The sequence below is a fragment of the Lycorma delicatula genome, chromosome 2 (assembly GCF_047948215.1).
Source record: "Lycorma delicatula isolate Av1 chromosome 2, ASM4794821v1, whole genome shotgun sequence".
NCBI classification, from domain to species: domain Eukaryota; kingdom Metazoa; phylum Arthropoda; class Insecta; order Hemiptera; family Fulgoridae; genus Lycorma; species Lycorma delicatula.
The window spans coordinates 98,793,262-98,812,775 of NC_134456.1; the positions used below are offsets into that span (position 1 = coordinate 98,793,262).

The following is a 19,514-nucleotide window of genomic DNA, read 5'->3' on the forward strand; positions in this document are numbered from 1 at the left end:
AATGAATGTTAGTGACCCCACTTGCTAAACCAGGTTGACTGCTACCTGTCTGATAGATGGACGGAGGTTAGCACTTTGGAGAGGGTGGTGAGATTTCCGGTCTTCGATGGAGTTCCGCAGGGGTCTGTGTTAGGCCCCTTGCTATGGAACATCTTTTACGACCGGGTGCTCCGGTTGCCTTATCTGGAAGGAGTCAGCGTAGTCACTTACGCTGACGACATTGCACTATTGGTGGAAGATAAGGAAATTGGTGATGCAGAGGATAAAGCAAATCGCTCCCTCCAACTCATAGACAACTGGCTAATAAACAACAACATGGAGGTTTCTCCGGCAAAAAGTAAGTGTATCCTCTTCACGGGTAGGAGAAGACTGCGCGGCGTTCGGGTCGTGATCCGTGGAGAGGTTATAACTGAGGTCAAGGATACAAAATACCTAGGGGTGACAATAGATAAAAGTCTCAAGTTTGGTGGGCATAAAGAAAATGTGTGCAAAAAAGTAGGGCTCATCATAAAAGCCATCAGGAGATTATTCGTGGAACACACAGTACCGGGGGCCTCCAAACGGAAACTGACTGCGTCGGCGGCGGTGTCTGCGGCGTTATACGCGGCGCCGGTTTGGGCTGACGCAATCAGGATACAAAGAAACAACGATAAACTGCGAAGAATGCACGGAACGGCATTGTTGGGAGTGGTGGCAGGGTATCGTACCTTGTCATATGTAGCTACATGTGTGCTTGCATCAGTCCCGCCGATAGAACTTCAGATCAAGAGCAGGAAAGTGAGAGCGGAAGGATGTAGTAGAACTGAGACCGAGGCGATGACCCGACAGTGGTGGAAGGAAGTATGGGCAGAGACTAACGCTGCGGCCTGGACCAGAAGGTTAATAAGTGATCTGGACGCATGGCTGGATCACCAACATGGCGAGGTGAACTTTTACATAACACAGATGATGTCGGGTCATGGATGTTTTGGTTACTATTTAAAAAGATTCGGCAAGAGAGAGACACCCAACTGCGACTACTGCCAGGAGGTGGACGACGCAGAGCATACGATGTTCGAATGCCAGAGATGGGCACAATACAGACAATTCATAGCAGTCAATAACCTGAACATGAATAACATAGTAGAGTGGTCGCTAAGGAGGGAGCAGAACTGGAACGTTTTTAACAATTTCGCCGGTATGGTTCTTCGCACTAAGGAAGAGGAGGCGCGACGAAGGAATCGTTAGCTTCAATCGTAAATAGGGATAGGTGGACAGCCCCGTCTCTGAGAGCCTGTATGCCCTGACGTGCAGGTTTCGGTGAGGGGACGGGGACTCTGGGGAGATTTCACCAGGATAAAATTAAAAGACCTAGACCCGGCCGGTGTGGCTGGTTTTGGGGGTGCGTGCACTCCTTGTGCTGGTCGCACCAGCTTGAGGCAAATGACATAAAGACCCGGTTTCTGTCTCGGCAGGGGTGGGGAACGGCATAGCCGGGCTTTGCCATCGTCGGCGGGAATTAGAGGCAGGCAAGAAAAGATCTAGTACCAGGGCGGTTAACCTGCCGTGCCGGGTGTAAAACCGGTGGGCGGGAAGACCGCCTTAGAGTCAAAACACACGTCTCTGGGCCGAGTATACTTAATTGGATGTCCGGCCTAGGGATGTAGGGGGAAAAAAAAAGTTTACATCGTAACCGTTATTTAATGTGTTACGTTTAATGTTATTTATTTCGCTCTTTAGTTTTATATTATTGTATTTTAAGTATTTTATTGCTCTGTAAATCAATCAATTAAAAGATGCTATTTTCTGATTCCAAGCATGAAAAGAGTTAAAATGTATTGCAGTATCTTGTTTGGTTGTTTTTCTATATATATCAACATCAATTTTATTATTATTAAAATTTTTGTTAAATTTTAATCCAAGTAATCAATGCTATTATTATTTTCCCTCCTTAAAGTAAATTTAATATCATTGTTTAAGGAGTTAATTTATTCAATATTACGTCCTCTTCGTTATTATATTGTTGATCATATATTATTAGAATATCATCTACATGTCTTTTGTGTAAGATAATTTGATGTTTATTGATTATATTGGGTAAAAGGGAATTTCCCAATTCATTCATAAATATGTTGGGCCTAACAACAGAAAGTGGAGATCCTATACTTGAACCTTTTTCCTGCTGATAATATTTATTATTGAAATTAAAATAATTATACTTAACACATAAATTTATTATTTCATGTACTATATTATTATCTATTTTTAATTTAACTAGCTAAATTAATTATTATGTTTATAGTTTATTAATTATGTTTATAGTTTTATTGGTGTCAATGTTTGTATACACATGTTTTATATCTAAAGTTATAAATTTGGTTGTATTATTTATATTTTTAATTATATTTATTAGAATTTAACTATTTTTTTAATTATTATTTTCAAATTTTTTATATACTTTTATAAAGATATATAAATATATTTAAAATCATATTTTTTATTTTTTAGAAATTTCATATATATGAATAATATATATAATATATAATAATAAACAAATCATATTTGATAATGATATTTTATTCAAGCAAACTATACAATAATTATTAATTATTAGGTTGGCTAACTGATTCAATTTACACTGCATAACAGTGATATTGTAAATATCTTACTGACAAAACATTTTTTTTATGAACATTTTATAATGTTATGAACATAATAATTTTAAATTTTATTTTCATTTTAATTCCCATTTATAAAAAATTTATAAGCATAACTATAAAATTCATAATTAATCAGTAATCCATGATGATGGGGGATTAATCAGAAACTGCTTAGATAGTCAATACTCACAATTGTTGGTAAGTGGATACTCTATTTTTATACAAAAACATACAAGTATGTTTAATATAATATACAAATTTCATTCCGATCTGCTTAACTTTTGTTCAGCAGATTATTTATAGTAACTTCAAGTTTAATTCTAGTAGTTGCATAAAAAAATATTGATCTCACAATATTTTAAATTACCAATATTATTCTAAAGCTGTTATTACCCACATTAAAGAAATGATTATTAAATATAATACTAATTTTCTTTTCACTTACTTAAATTCAAGATGTAAAAAATACCGTTTTTTGATAGAAAACATGCACTCACCTCAAAAATATAAAAACTACTGAAGGGGGGATAAAATAGCAGTTATCTAAACTGCAGGAGTGGGAGTTAACCGTTGAAAAAAAAATTTAACACTACTTTGTTAATATCCTTTTACAATATTACATTAAACTATATAAATTTCATCAATAAAAAAAAGTATACCGCTTTACTTTCTAACATTAAATATTACAACTCATGAAGCAGGCCAAACATTGTAATACATAAACCACTATTCGGTAAAATTTAAATACTGACTTGCATTTAAATTTAAGCACATTTTTAGGAGAAAATAAACCCATACTACAATCTATGGAGCTATAGCTTTATGTCCTTTAAGGTATACTAATTTTACTTAAGTGAAGTAGATATTTCTTTCTAAAGGTATTGGACTTTGAACATTTTTTGAAAAACTGTAAAAATGTTAATTAATTAATTACTTACCCTTTGTCTGAACAGAAATCCTACACTGTAAAAAGTGTGTAAAACATATATTATTTAGTAAACAGTACTTGCAATTCAATAACTTAATAAGATTCTCCACCGTTGTGGTTTTATTTAGGTAGCATTATAACCTGCTTCCCATCTACTGTCCTGTACGGGACTGATGGTCATATATAGTAAATGATTAGTTTTGATCAGCCAATAAATAGATTATTACAATCAAAATTATAAATGTTTTAAGATTAAAAACAAGTTTCAGTGTATTTTGAAACTTGTACAAATTAATATTGTATTTGTAAAAACAAAGTACAATACTGTCATAAAATTTTACCTGAAACTGGATCGCAGGTATCTCCATGACCATGACATTCACAGGGACGGCAAGCCATTGTTTGGTCATACATTCTGAAATATTAAATTCTGTTATTAAATGAGGCTAATAATACTAATTAAAGTTTAACTTTATCATAAAAATTGCACGATCCCTGAAAAATTTTGTGAGTAAACTCAGTGGACAATAATATAATGTAAAATTAAATTTAAAAAATCTGATGTGGACACCATATGACTTCCTAAAGAATGTCTATTAAATCACATACGCATATTTTTTGCTGCATTTCATTTAAACTTTTCATTTAATAGGCCCTGACAGATACCTTTGAGTTCAGGGGTTTGAGAGTCCCCGTGCTTCATCGCTGCTGCCCATCTATGCAAGCACAGATGAACGGCAACTCGCTGTCCCTCTCTGGTCAGTTTCTTCACCTTGATGTTAGAGGTCTTTTGACAAGTAAACAGTCATCATGACTTATCAATCCTCCCCCTAATTCCATATTAGTCTGAACCTCCACTCTCGGAGTTCAGCTTCCTTTTTTCTTCAGCTGCTCAATGATTCGATTTTTATTTTATTTTATAATATTTTATGCTTTTAATATTTTATATTTCTATAAGCATTTTTTTATATACACATTACACAACACAATACATTTTGTGACACATCACAAAAGCATTTTTAAATTATATAAGTTCCATAAAAGTAGAACAGAGTTAAGGAAGTATAAATGGATAATAATAATATGTAATTGACAAGCAAGTGGAACATACCCACGGAAGTTGCCTTCAATACACTCTTCACATCTATCCCCTTTAGTTCTGTTGCCACACCAAACACATCTAAAAATGAAACATAGAGTAAGATACAAAACACTGAAAGAGAAATAATCTATACTTATACATAATCAACAATTATAAAGATACAAAACACTGAAATAGAAATAATTTATACGTAATCAACGGCTATATTACTAACATTTAAAAAATTCATACTAATAAAACGATATCTATATCATAATACATACCTAGCTTTTGTAGTTGGTCCTTCATTTAAGAAGCTAACGATTTCAGAAATAGGGCTAGACTGAGTAAATGGAAAATCACTTATTGAATCATTAATACATATGTGTGTATGTCCATGACAATATTCCCGACATGGTACACAAACTCCATTATCAGTTGGATCACCAACAAACAGCGGTTTACATCTGTAATTAATCAAGATCAAAAAACAAATCTTCAGTTGATTGTAATAAATCATATGACAAATAAATTCTTGAAATTTCTTAAATTACTTACAGTAATAAATGGATAATTACTGCAGGCGTCTTAGGAAAAATAAAGGTGTGTTTTTAAAGTAAGCTTCATTTTGAATTTGCTGTTTATATATACTTGATGTAAACTAATGGTTATTTCAATCATCCATATATAATAAGTGCTACAATTTGTGATCCTGCCAAGTGTAAAGTACAAGGAATAATCCAATTTTATATGGCAAATGACTCTGTTGCTGAAATTCATAGGCAAATTTATGATGTTTATGGGCCAAATATTATGAAAGACACTAAAGTAAGACAGAGATGCAATTTATTTCACGACTGGTGAATGAATGTTCATGATGAAGAATGTAATAGCCAGCCATCGATGATAACACAGAGAATGTGAATGAAAAAGACTGACAAAAAAAATTGAGAAAATTGATGTGTCACCAAGTCACAACTGTCTTTGATGTTTCAAGATCTTTGATTAATGAAGTTTTGACTGAAAAATTGGGCTACAAAAAACTGTGTGCCAGATTAGTTCCAAAAATGTTAATAGATACAAACAAAGAAAAATGTCACATTCATTTTTACAGCAACATGAAAATAAAGGTGATGAATTATTTGAACACATCATTACTGGATATGAAATATGGATTTCTTATTTGAATGCCAAGATGAAGCAGCAGTTGGTACGATGGGAAATTTAAACAAGAACGTTTGGTAAAGAAGCTTATGGCTGTTTTTTGGGACAAAAAGGGTGTCTTGCTTGTTGAATTCCGTGATTATGAAACTACTTTGAATGTTGATATATATAGCAAACATAAAAAATTCTTAGAAGAGCTGTAAAAACAAACCGTGGGATGCTATCCTGCAGGATTTTGTTTTTTCATGACAATGACTGGCCACACACGGCACATCAAAAGTGAGGAAAATGGAAAACTTTTGTTTGAAAATATTCAATCATCCACTCTACAGCCGTGACTTAGCTCCCAGCGATTTTTTCTCTTCACCTTTTTGGCTTGTATCAAAAATGTCTGATGGCAATGTACTGAGAAATGGCGTAAGTTACTGGTGGTGGAATTTCTTGAAGAGGAAATGAAGAAGCTAGTGAAACACAATGAAAAATATGATGAAGTCGAAGATAGCTATATAGAAAATATTAAATAAATGTAGATTTTTTTATGCCTAAGTAATAAAGTTTGTTCATATTTTTCAGTTTTGTTTTTATTTCGAAATGAAATTTACTTTAAAAACACACCTGCAAAAAAATTCATTATTATAATCAGTTAAAAAAAGTTATTATTTATATTTATAAAGCTAATATTAAGCAATATCTTATGACAATGACTGAATAGATTTATTTTGGAAGGAAATGAATTATTGAAGAATGTTGCTGTGTACAATTGACACTGAAGTATTACTTCTAATTATTTAAAGAACTTGTCAAGGATTGTTATGTTACTTTAAAAAATGCACAGCATGTCTGCCAGTGTAATTAACTCTGAAGAATGAATGTATATTTCTATAATATTTAAATTTGGAAAAATAATTTCATAAAACATTTCTTAAGATAATACATAAAATAAAATACGGTAAAGTGCTATATAAAGATAAATCTGAGAAACATGAACTAAAAAACATAACAGAGATGATATTTGATTAGCACTGGATTAAAGTAAAGATAGAAATGCAACAATTAACGTATATATTATAATGAAGGATGATGAAAAGAAAAAGTAATTTTCTTAACTACTTTTCCGACTGAAAAACTAACTTCTTTGTTTAGTTTGTGGAATATTTTGCTGATACCACTTGATAGTAGCTCAGTATGGCTATACATGTTCTAAACTTCTCTTTACTTCATCAAAACTGGTAAGTACCTTTGGTTTTACCCCACATCCATTAATGTGTTTAAATAAACAAATTAATGTGTGTCTCTTGGAATAATCTGTTGATTTAAAAATCTCAGTTGGTTTGTGGTTGTAATGGAATTAGAATGCTAAAATGATAAGAATATTTAGATTACTTATTTATCTAGCAGTCTGTTGCAATGAAAAATACATGAATAAAACAATAATAAAATGCTAATATGTGAATATACAATATTAATAATAAGTAGCTAGTCATTTCTAACTAGCCAGGGGGTGGAGCCCCCTGAACCCCTGCTACATTCATTATCCTCATGGTTGTGAGAATATGATAAATAATAATTAAAGTAGACAACTTTACAAATGCCTGAGAAAAGAAAGAAAAGGAACTAAATTACATAAACACAGACAAAAACAAATTTTTGATGAGCAGAAAATTCACAACTTCACCCCCAAAGGGGACTGGGGTCTTGATCTATGGCTTACCTACCCTGGGATAATGCAAATATATCCTGAAAGAGCAAACGATTGGTTGGTTCTCGCATGATGCTGTTGGAAAACAGACAGACAGAACCCACTGCCAACTTTTGCATTTATATATTAGATGAAATGAGAGAATGAATAATATGATAAAACTGAAGATTTTTCTTTGAGTTTAAGAAGTTCTTTTTTCCAACACTTCATAATTCAATTCAATACATCCATACTGATTATTTATGAGAACAATTTGTACACTGTTATACATTGAAATTAATGCAAAATAGAAACCTCCACAAAACATACAATTTCCCAAGTTCTGATTTATTTTAACAGAAATTAATCTCTTTAAGATGGAAGAATTTGTAAACAGAAAAGAAATGCGGATTTTACTTTTAATTTCAGGTGTTAAATTTATCCCATAATATGAAAAGGAAATAAAAAACACAATAGCCTGTAATAAAATAAAGTGTTTAAAAAAATAGATTGAACACAAACCCCAATTTGTAAAATAATAAATGCAGTAGATGAATAATTGTTGTTTAGCACAACATACATAGTCACATTTATGGCTCAAACCTTTGGCTTATAAGCTTACAGTCATTAATAAAGTATGGTAGCAGGCGAAAGTTTATGTAAATATTCCATGCGCTGTATTTTGTCGACAAGTTAATTGTTTCTTAGAATTTCTATACATATCGGCTGAAAATAATTTAAATCAGTTCTGTAAACACTGTGATCAGAAGCAGTAATAGTTTTCATTTTGTTGTTCTAGTTTCACGATTTGATTGTTCAATAACCATTTAGAGTTTAAATACAGTTCTGATTATTTTATTTTAGAATCAATGTTAGTTCATGTGTTTTAGGATATGTGTATTTCTTATCATTTAAATGTAACTTTCAAGTGAAATATAACTAACTTTAATATTACACTACAATATAATATGTATTCTTTAAAAGTAATCTATTTCAGTTTTATAAATTAGCAAACCTCTCCAAAACAGATTTCTTATTTCATCCTGTCAGATTCCGTTTGGAGAGGTTTTACTGTAGTACACAAGGCAATACAAATTGGTATAAACAATTAAAATTTAACTAAAATGTCCGCTAGTTCCATATTATGAATCTGTTAATTTAACTGATTTTTATAATTTTCAATTAGATGATTGATTTTTTCTTTTCATTTTTTATTGTAAGTCCCTATAATTAGAAACAATCATATATAATAAAATTTTAATATTCTGTAATTAATCTATTCTGTAATTAATATGCTGATGGAGGTGGCAGGCAGAGTGCTGCCGGATGGGCTGGAGACAACATATATATTTTTATATGTTACCCAAAGCAAAAAGTGTCGGCAGTAATTTGTCTTATATATGAGAATGTTTATCAAATACGTGATTTTATAAAAATAAAAAATGTAAAATTTATAAGCGAGACATTTGCAATCTGTCTGGAACACGTGCCAGACAACCTAACCTCCAAAATTAGTGAAACTACTCTGGGCAAAGAAGCAATAATAATTATTGCACAGGTGAAAGATATGATACGAGGAAAAGTAAAAGAACAAATATTATATGAGATCATAAATGACTCAGTAAAAGGTCATAATGAAATGATATATGAAGATCATACTGAATGTGAAACTCTGAAAATCAAAAATGCAATATTAAAAGATTTCAATACAGAACTGAAGGAAAAAACCTCCTTCTAAAAAAAGAAAAAGTAAGTACAAATGTGCCTATATTCCAAAAAACATTTTCAGAGGTAACTCTTCAACAAAAACCAATACCAACGCATGCACCAAAAATTATTATTAAGAAAACAAATAAAGAAGAAAAAATTGATAAAATCAAACAAAGCAATGCATATTGTTTAAACAAGGAAAAAATATTCAAACTAAAAATATAAGAATCAAAAATGAAAATGAAGTTGTAGTTGATTGTAGCAACAAAGAAAGTTTTAATAGCAGAGTATAGAAACCTCAGGTTCTAGCTCAGGCCAACCAGTCCTGAGCACCGAGCCACTGTGCTTGAACCTGAGATTTTTTTTAAGAGAGTGACCCCCTCTTTTTAGTTAAATTTTCACCATGAAAGAGTATAATAAGAACAATTCTGTTTCCTTCATAAAAGAATACTCATTAATTACAAAAGAATAAAAGTAACATACGAAGTCCATTGACTTCTTATATAAAAGATTGGGGATTTCCCATTGAAATCCCCAATCTTTTACATGTCTATAACACATGATTAGTAAATGAAGCTGTCAATCATTAATTAAAAAAATAAATAATAAATAAATAGATAAAAAATAATAATAAAAATAAATAATTTAAAATTTCATGAAATAATAACAAAAATATAATAAACTAATTATGAAGGTTGTTTTATTACTTTGCTGGTTAATAGTGAGTAAGCCACTATATTTTCATATATAAATAAACAATATGCAACTGCATTGGGTTTAAAATTCTCTTCAACTTCAATACTAATTTTCAAATCAATAACAGCCATTTATATAGATTCATCTTGTCGTGAACAATCAATCACGTATAATGGATATTTGTTTTTATAATCTGAATATGTGTATGGTGAATCAGTCATTTTATAATGATTGTTTAAACTCCACAAACATCTTGTAAATCAACAATCAATATCCCTTTAAATCCTCATATAGATAACAGTTTAAATTTATGAATACTTTAATATTTTTAATGTTACATGAAACAAATTCTGATGCGTTCTTTGTAGCTTTATTTAATCTATCGGTTTGAAAGCCTACAATAATGTATCGAGGTTTGTCTAATTGTGATGATGTTTTTACGTTCCACATCATAGATTTTGTTTGTGGGACTGTTGGATTCTGTGAAGTTCCCAACTTCTAAGTGGTAAATGGAACTCTTAATTTTTTCTTTCAATTTAGCCAATTCCAATTGATATTGATTCGACACCTTTAAATATGGTAAAAGCCATGCAATATCTGTTATTTCTAGTTTAGATTTATGATCTGAAACTGTGGCCAGTATCTCGTTCACATCATCACTAGTACGTTTCAATAATAATTCTTGTCTGTTATTTATAATAATTTTTTTATAGTCTTCAGCGAAACCTAACAACATTGATAATGTCATGTGTAAAGTAAAGGCACTGTCATCGTCTATATTAATTTTATGTTCCATTAACCCATCCAGCTTGTTCCAACAATAGAATCTAATTATTTGTTATTGAAATCACATTTTTTATAATAGAGGTCACACCTACATTTCTCGTGCTGGCCACCTCTTGGCCATTTATTTTATAAATTATCTCATCGAATAGAAAGGCACCTGCAAAATTAACTAATTCTGATGTTTTTATTGTTTTCACCTACAAGTTTCCCATGAATACATAGACCTATACACCCAGAACAGTATACTCATCCGGTTGATTTATTCTTATTATAATCTTATCACCCATTTTAAAGCTATTTTCAAATGGGGTGTGTTTGTGGACTTGCTTATATGTTAACAATTCGTCTGTAGATGCGACTTTTTTAACATTAAATAATTAATCTTTCAATAATAAAAATTATTTTTATATTTCAATAACTTATTGGCGCTTTTTAATTTCCCCCAACGATTTTAAATCCTAGAAATTTTAATTTCTTAATGCTTTCCTCTGTCAATTTATAAGTTTTTTTAACAACCAAAAACTCATCATCACTTATATATAGAATTTCTAATAAAAAGAAAAAAAAATCAAATTGTAATAATTTATTTACATTCTCTCAATACCAACGACATGCTTAATCGTTCACCATGTAAATTTAATAACTGATCTTTTTCATCGGTCAATTTTATTATTAAATTATTGTGATACTGCGTGACTCTTCAACATCTATGAAGGGCAATTTAGAATAAGTGGAGAGGAATGTTGTCATCAGGCATTGTCTTTCTCCATGACAATGCTTGGTCGCACACTGCAGCTGTAACAAAGAAGCTCCTGCAGTGTTTTCGTTGGGAAGTGTTTGATCACCCACCATACAGCTCGGACTTGGCTCCATCCGATTTTCACCTCTTTGTTCACATGAAACGCTGGCTAGGAGGACAACATTTGGGCACAGACATCGAGCTGCAGGTCAGCATAGAAACATGGCTGAAAACACAGGCGGCTCCGTTCTATGACGAGAGTATTGGAAAGTTGGTACCACGCTATGACAAATGTCTAAATCGGAGTGGTTGCTACCAACAATTCACAATAAATATAACTTATAGTCTTAATTTAAAAATTGATAAATCTTTGTAAATTCCAGTTTCTATAAATTATATAATTAAGTTGTTTACCTTACCTTTGACACTGATGACCTTGAGTAAAATTATGACATTGAAGACATGTATCAAGACGATCAGGTCCAGCGCATTCAGAATGTCCATTACACTGGCACTGTATACTACAATTAGCTCCAACATATCCGAAGTCACATTTACAACGATCAGGTGCAATGCATGAACCTCTAACGCAACCTTGTGTACATACCTACAATAAAAATTTAATATTTTTTTAATGATTCAGGGATAATACTGAAAGCAATAAGCAAGTAAGTTTAAATGCTGACTATACTTATCAGGAACAAAATACGTAGCAAATTTCAATTTACTAATTTTTCTACATAGTCTTGACTACATGGTATTCTCAATACATTTGCTCCACTACTTTAAAAAATAAAAAAAACATTCTTGTAATAACACCTAAGTTTGCTGAAAAATCTACAGAGCAGTTGTATTTTCATATAGTTTCATATTGTTTGCTTAACATTTGATCCTAAACCAAACTGAAGAGATAATAATGTGAAGGTGGCTACCGGAATACAGGTGAAGAAAAAAACATTCCTGAGAAAACTTTAACTCCATTTACAATTTTTTATTTGTGTGAAGCTGAGGTTTCAGCAACTGTTGATGATAAAATTTATGTATTGTGCAAAGTTCAATGCAGAAAATATAGAGAAGGCTGTCCCAAGTTCAATTCCACAATTTCAGAAAATGTGCGACAATCTGTAACTTCACCTATCCCATTAATTAGATTTTTTGTGGTCTAAACTGCATTTAATTTATTTTTACCTTACATAACCGAAAGTTTGGGAACCACTGGTTTATTGATACTATTGATAGATCGTGAAACACTAGTCCAGACAAAAAAAAAAGCAAAAAGAAAATAACCTCCAGGAGTATTCTACACGAAACAATTTTTTTTTTTTATTATTTATTACAGATTTAAATGTGAATTGCCTGAAAAATATTAATAAAAAGATCTGAAAAATTGTTGAATGTGTACTTTTGATTAAGGTTTGAAATTAAAAAACAAATTCTCACAGTCCATCAACTGTTAATTTTTTAAGTATTTTTTTCTAAATCAAACCTGAAAAAAAATTGACCTTCTTGTCTGACTATTAGTGAGCAGGGATTTCACAGTTTCACCACCAGTTGTTGCAATACAGGAATTGCAAATCCGATTGAAGCATAAGTAACGTTGTACTGACGAAAAAGGAATACTTATCTTTTTCCAATGAAAAACTAAACAAATGCATGGATATCAAATGTGAAATCAGTTATTTTACTTTACTCATCAAACTGGATTTCATACAGTTAGTTAATATCTGTTAAAAAATAGCACTGATATCAGTCATCAAAAACATTTTCAATGTAAAAAAGAAGAACACCAAACTTCTATCTTTTATGAAAGTGCATTGCAACAAAAACTAGAGATATCATTGCAGTACACCAATACTTTTCTCTGAATCACAATGTCTTAGTAAATTTTTAAGACTGATATATTTAATACTAAACGACTAGCGAGAGATGCCATTGGTATAATTTTATTGCCATCTGAAAAATTCTATTGCAATATTCTTGTACTTGAAATATCTTACGTCCTGCCTTTGAACAATGTAGTGAAGAATTCAGTTTTAACACTGTTCGTTACCTTTAATAAGATTGTTAGGTCATTTACAATTGTTGCTAAAACATTTATAAATACAAATGATATAAAGACTTTCTAACAACACATCATAATAAAATTTTTTGAGATTATAAGAATTTATCATCCAAATTTTCATTAGTTAAACAAGTTGTAGTGCAAATAAAAAAAACATATAATTACACCTCCCAAATTTTGTTTGAAAACCACTTTTATTTCAATGAGATTATAAAAAAATTAATCAGTTGTTTAAATTATATTAAAAAACATTAAAAAAGTAAAATAATATTTTTGAACTGACAATACTATTTGATAATCCTGAAATTAAAAAAATAAAGGTGTAATGTTGTTGAATATACTGTAATTATTCAGTATTATTCATTCATTAATCATATTTATTTTTTTTTCCACATCTTTTTTCAACTATTTTCTTCCATTTTGGTGTCTGTTCTTTGAAAAATGAGCTTAGACATGACCAAAAAAGGTGTATCTACACACGGATATACCCTAATGATTCTCATTAAGAAATTTTCAAGATATCATTGAGGTCATTAGAAAACTACGCTACGTTCTGGTCACTTTTCAAGATTTTTAAAGGGAAAACTACAGATTTTTTTTCTGTCTTTTTCAATATGAGCTTATATACTTATGTACATCGCACATACTAGTCAACAGAATAGATCTTATGGTTTAAATTTCCACAAAATTTTCTGAACATTGAGGCTTTCCGCCAGCTACTTATCTTCCACTCAGCTTTCCACCATTAAGCATGAAGTGTAATAACAATATCCTTTACTTATATTTAAACTTTCAACTTTACCCTGAGTGATTTACCAACCTTAAAAATTTTCCAACTTTTACCCGCTACAACATTTTCCATCTTCCACACTGCTTTCCACCATGAATTACTTACAATTAATGCAAGTATTACTACTATTTTCAATCATTTTTACTCATAAACATATTAAAAAAAAAGGCCCTTATCTCTTTGTCTATTACTATCCTCTAGTAAATCTACAGAAAAATGTACTATTCTGAATGTGGTACTTTTAAGAGCATGACTGAAAATTTGCTGTACTCATCATAGTACACTCAGGAGCAAAGAATCTGTCTAGGAATGACAAGTGACAAATAGTTTTCATTGGCTACGCTTTTTAATGAACCTGCTCTGTCAGTTCTTTCTCCTCTAATTCTCCAAATTATGGACAGATTGCTCCAAATTATGAAATTTGCTCCCAAGTGTAGTATTACACTATGAATATAAATTTACTATCTCTTTAGTAATATTGCTCTTCTCAGCTTTCAATAATTCTGTAACCTTTTTTGAGAACAGTACTTTTAGTAATGAGAGTAAAATCGCTATCCTCTGAATCATTTACTGTCCAGCATGTAACTTTACAATTCTTTCTAGTAAATTTACCAGTTTAACCGATTGTCACTGGTAAAATTACTAACTTCACTGGAAGTACATAATATGCTCATTATTTCTACATGTTTAGTGAACAGGCTTTGATTAAGAGCAGTGCAAAACCAATTTTTCACTTCAACATGCATTTAAAAGAATGATGATTGTATTTTTTAATGAATTTTGAACTTTAGAACGATGCACTTTACAAATTATACATTTTTATCTTTAAAATATCTTTATTAGCAATATAAAACCAAAAGTAATGCGTTTATGTGATTTGTTTAAATAAATATTAAATTTACTACCAGACAACTGAATTTTACTAGTTTTGGATTAGGAAATTGGGCACTTAATTGGTTAAAAATGCTTGCACTAAAATTTCTAAATATATTTCATTTTTTCTCCATGTAATTACAATAATTTTGTAACAAAAACAAATGTGAAAAAAATAAATAATTGAACATTTCAAGGCACTTGTGATTAGATCAAACCAATAAATCTTCATTTAATATGCCAATTGGGTTCAATATTGAGAATATAGACGTGAACTCACAGCCTACTGTAAGACAATAAATTAAAATAAAGAAACAAAGCCTAGATTAGCAGATAACTGTTGGTTATTTATGTGAAGAGAAATAAAAAAAAAATTATCAGTAGTCACATTTATTCACTTTATTGGAATGGGTCCAAAATAGGTAAATAAAATTATAACTATGAAATCAGCTAACAACTGGTGAATAGATGACATGTACATATGTGTGTGTGCATGCGTACACACATACACACAAAGTCAATAAATAAAAGAATGAGGTTAAAAAATCTATAAACAGCATAATAGTATAGAAATACTCACAGGAATACACTCTGAACCACTAAGTTTATAACCCTTCCCACATTCACATTTATAGCCATCCTCAAGATCAACACATTCTTCACTACGTTCATCACAATTATGGTGATTGTTAAGACATTCATTTTCAGGAGGGCATTTTACATAATTCCAAGTGAAGCTGGCTTCTGCTGGAAGTGGATCTAATTTTGTTTCGTCTGCGAATAGTTTATCACAAGTTGATTTCTTCGGACCCGATGCTGGTTTTTCTGATGAACTTTCAGAACAAACACCCTGTAAAAGAGGAACCAAACGATTTTATTGCTGTAAAAAAATCACCAACATAACAACAAAACATTTACTGGCTTATTTTATTAAATACGTTGCATAAATTCAATTTTTTTTTATTCCATAAAAAAACTGAAGATAGTACCACTGTTCAGGCTTTTATATGAGTAAACATTATTGATTCTATGATAATTAATTTAAACTGTTATACTTAAACATTAACATATTGACAAAGTCAATTTTTTAGGCCATTACAAATTTTATTAAAGACAGATTACAATTACAGAAAAAAAATATATAAAATATTCTAAAACTGTATGATTAATTTAATTACAAATTGTAACCTGAACAACAATAGTTTACATGCTGTTTTTAGAATAATGTTGAATATCTTTGGAAGCAGTACACTTTAAATAAAAGAATGTAACGTAAGAAATAAATAATGACTAATACAATATTTGAGTCTATAACTTACATTAATGTTAATTACTAATGTTTCTAATATTAACTTTAATGAGAAAAGTTTATAAATTCTACTTTGATTGCAAAATCAGTGATAGAGATAAGAAATGGGGTCATCATATATGTAGTAAATGTAATGTATGGTCAACTTAAGAAGATGGGTAAAAGATACGTGAAAGACTTTGCCAGTTGATATCCCTATGGTTTGGCGTGAACCAAAAGATCTTGATTGTTATTTCTGTTTGGAACTATTAAAGTATTTGGAATTTCTAAGAAGTCTAAACACACTGTACTCAAGCCTTCATTACAATCTGTATTTTAAAGTAAAATCTCAGACAATTGAAGAAAACAAGAAGATTTTTCATAATACTTTGCTGAAGAAAATTACCTAGTTTACTGTATAAATACTGATAAGCTTATGTTATAATTAGGACAAGTTCATGAACCTGAGGAATGGTGCCTTTTCACTGATTCCTGCAAGTACAGCTTAAAAGCAGTTCTGCTTTACAATAATAATAAATATCCTTCTGTACTAATCTGTTATGGATTTAATATGAGAAAAGTGTATGATATTGATGTAAGAAATGTGAGAATGAAAAAGTAAATTATAAATAGCATAGTAGGAACATGTACGGAGATGTTGACAACTATTTATTAGACATGCAGTTAAGAATATAAAATATTGCAGTTTTATTTGTGAATGTGACAGCAGAGCTAAGGGTCAGCATTATATAGTAAAATAGTGGAAGAAACATGAGAACTTAACTCCTGATGAAAAAGAAACCATTATTCATGAGCATCTAGTTAAACCAGAAAACATATTTTTACTGCTCCTTCATATCAAAATGGGATTAATAAATTTTTTTATAAAAGCCATGAAGAAGGATAATCAAAGATTCTTGTAATAAGGTGAAATTCCCAAAAATCAGTGAAGTAAAAATTAAAAAATGGATTTTTGTTAGTCTACAAATAAGATAACTGGTCAGAAATAAGATGTTTAACTCTGTGTTGACTGATGCAGAATTCACTGCTTAAACAGCATTTAAAGACACTTGTAAAAATTTTCTGGGTGTCCATAAATCACAGTATTACCAAGATATTACAGATAAACTAATAAATTCATACAGAGCTATGGGATGTAATGTCACTGAAACTCCATCTGGATTTCTTTCCACCTTGTGGCTGTAAGTGATGAATGTTCCCAACAAAATATTTTAGTGTTGGAAAACTGCTACAAAGGCAAATGAAGTGTTTATTTGCTAACTGGTTACTAACAAATTAAAGCCCTGTTGGACTTTATTTGAGATGTACCTGAGGCTACCTACAAAAGGAGAGAATCTGCTAAGAAATTTTAATTAAGTATATGACATAACATTAATTGTCTTTTGTAGACCTTTATTGTGCCACTTAAATTAAACTGAAGAGCGAGAGAGATATCACATTTAGTGAAAGATTAAAAAAGTTTTATTTAATATATCAGTGTTATTAATATGAGTTTTTTAAAAATAAGGGTTGTTTTCAATTCGTTGCCATTGGATGCAGTAAAAATTGATGGCGCTACTGTAGCATGTTTATTTATATCAATGATCATCTATCTAATGTTAACCTGCTGTGCAGGTTAACATTATTCGTTGCTGTGTATAACCTGGCCGAAATGAGTGCAACTATAAGTAATATCGTGAGTTGAGAAGTGTAATCAGTAATGTATTATTGGCAAAAAACAATCTGCTGCTGATATTCATAGAGAAATTGTCTATGTTTGTGGACCCACAGTAATGTGCGATGGTAAAGTTTGCAGATGATGTTGTTTGTTTCGTGGAGGAAGAATGAATGTTCACGTCGAAGAATGTAGTGGTCGCCCAACTATTATCACTGATGAACTGACTGAAAATGTGAATCCCAAAATCCGAGAAAACAGAAGGCTTACTGTTTCTCAATTATCGATTGTATTTCCTTTCGTTTTGCGATCAGTATTTTACAACATTTAAACTGAAAAACTGGGTTACAGAAAATTGTGTTCTAGATGGGTAACAAAAATTTTGACAGAAACACAGAAAGAAAAATTATGTTGCTGCAGTTCAAACATCTTTGAGATGCTACGAAAATGAAGGTGATGATTTATGGAAACACGTTGTGACTGGGGATCAAACAAAGATATCTTATTCAAATATTGAAACAAAGTAGCAATCAACGCAATGACGCATTCAACATCCCTGAAGCTCAAAAAGTTTAAGCGAGAAAATTCAATAAAAAAAAACTAATGGCTGCAATGTTTTGGGGCGGCGAAGGGATATTGCTGATTGAATTTTTTGAACGTGGAAGAACTTTTAATGCTCACATATTGTGAAATTCTTACAAAACTTAGATGTTCAATTCAAAACAAAAGGCACTGGAAGCTAACCAACAGGATTTTGTTTGTCCACAATAACGCATGGCCTTACACAGCAAATAAAACCACTGAACCGTGACAATTTTGTTGGGAAATCTTCGAACATCTGTCTTACAGTTTATTTCCATTTAAAACAATGGTTTGTATCACAGAAGTTTGAAGATGATGAGGAATTGCAAAACAGAATAATTAACTGGTTTAAATCACAGGTGGGAGAATTCCTCAGTAATGGAATAATGAAGATGGTAAGCCGATATCAAAAATGTATTGCAGTGAATGGCAAATTTTGTTAACTGTTGAAGAGAATGGAACGGTTGAGGGATCCTTAGGTATGTACTTCTGGGAAGTGATTGAATACAAGTGACAAGTGCTAGTTATCATGGTTTGATAGTTACTAGTGTAAAGTGCAGTGACTGATCTCAAATCGCTGAAGTTCACAAGATTCTTTATCTAGCATAGCATGTTTTATAATGTTTTTAAGTCAAGCATTGCAAAACCTGCAGCAGAAGTTGGTTGAGGTTAACACAGTCTATCAGAATTGGTGGCAATCAGCTGTTCTAGTGAGGTTAGATTGACAGGCGGAAAATTAAAACTCCTGCCAGAAAATTTAGATTTATTTTAGTAATTGTTTAGAAAATTTCTAAGTCAGACAGTTAATATAAGGGAGAATCTT

At 31.0% G+C, this 19,514-nt stretch overlaps 1 protein-coding gene across 1 annotated transcript in view; it reads right to left on the minus strand.

Moving 5' to 3' along the window:
* Window positions 1–19,514, minus strand: part of Megf8 (multiple EGF like domains 8) — a 195,422-nt gene that overhangs the window by 18,156 nt on the left and 157,752 nt on the right. Inside the window, exons 35-39 of the mRNA XM_075355891.1 lie at window positions 15,727–15,996; window positions 11,841–12,028; window positions 4,933–5,115; window positions 4,679–4,747; window positions 3,909–3,982 (exon numbers count right to left, since the gene is read on the minus strand). Of these exons, the coding sequence (XP_075212006.1) occupies window positions 3,909–3,982; window positions 4,679–4,747; window positions 4,933–5,115; window positions 11,841–12,028; window positions 15,727–15,996 (784 nt within the window). The remainder of the gene's footprint in view (window positions 1–3,908; window positions 3,983–4,678; window positions 4,748–4,932; window positions 5,116–11,840; window positions 12,029–15,726; window positions 15,997–19,514) is intronic.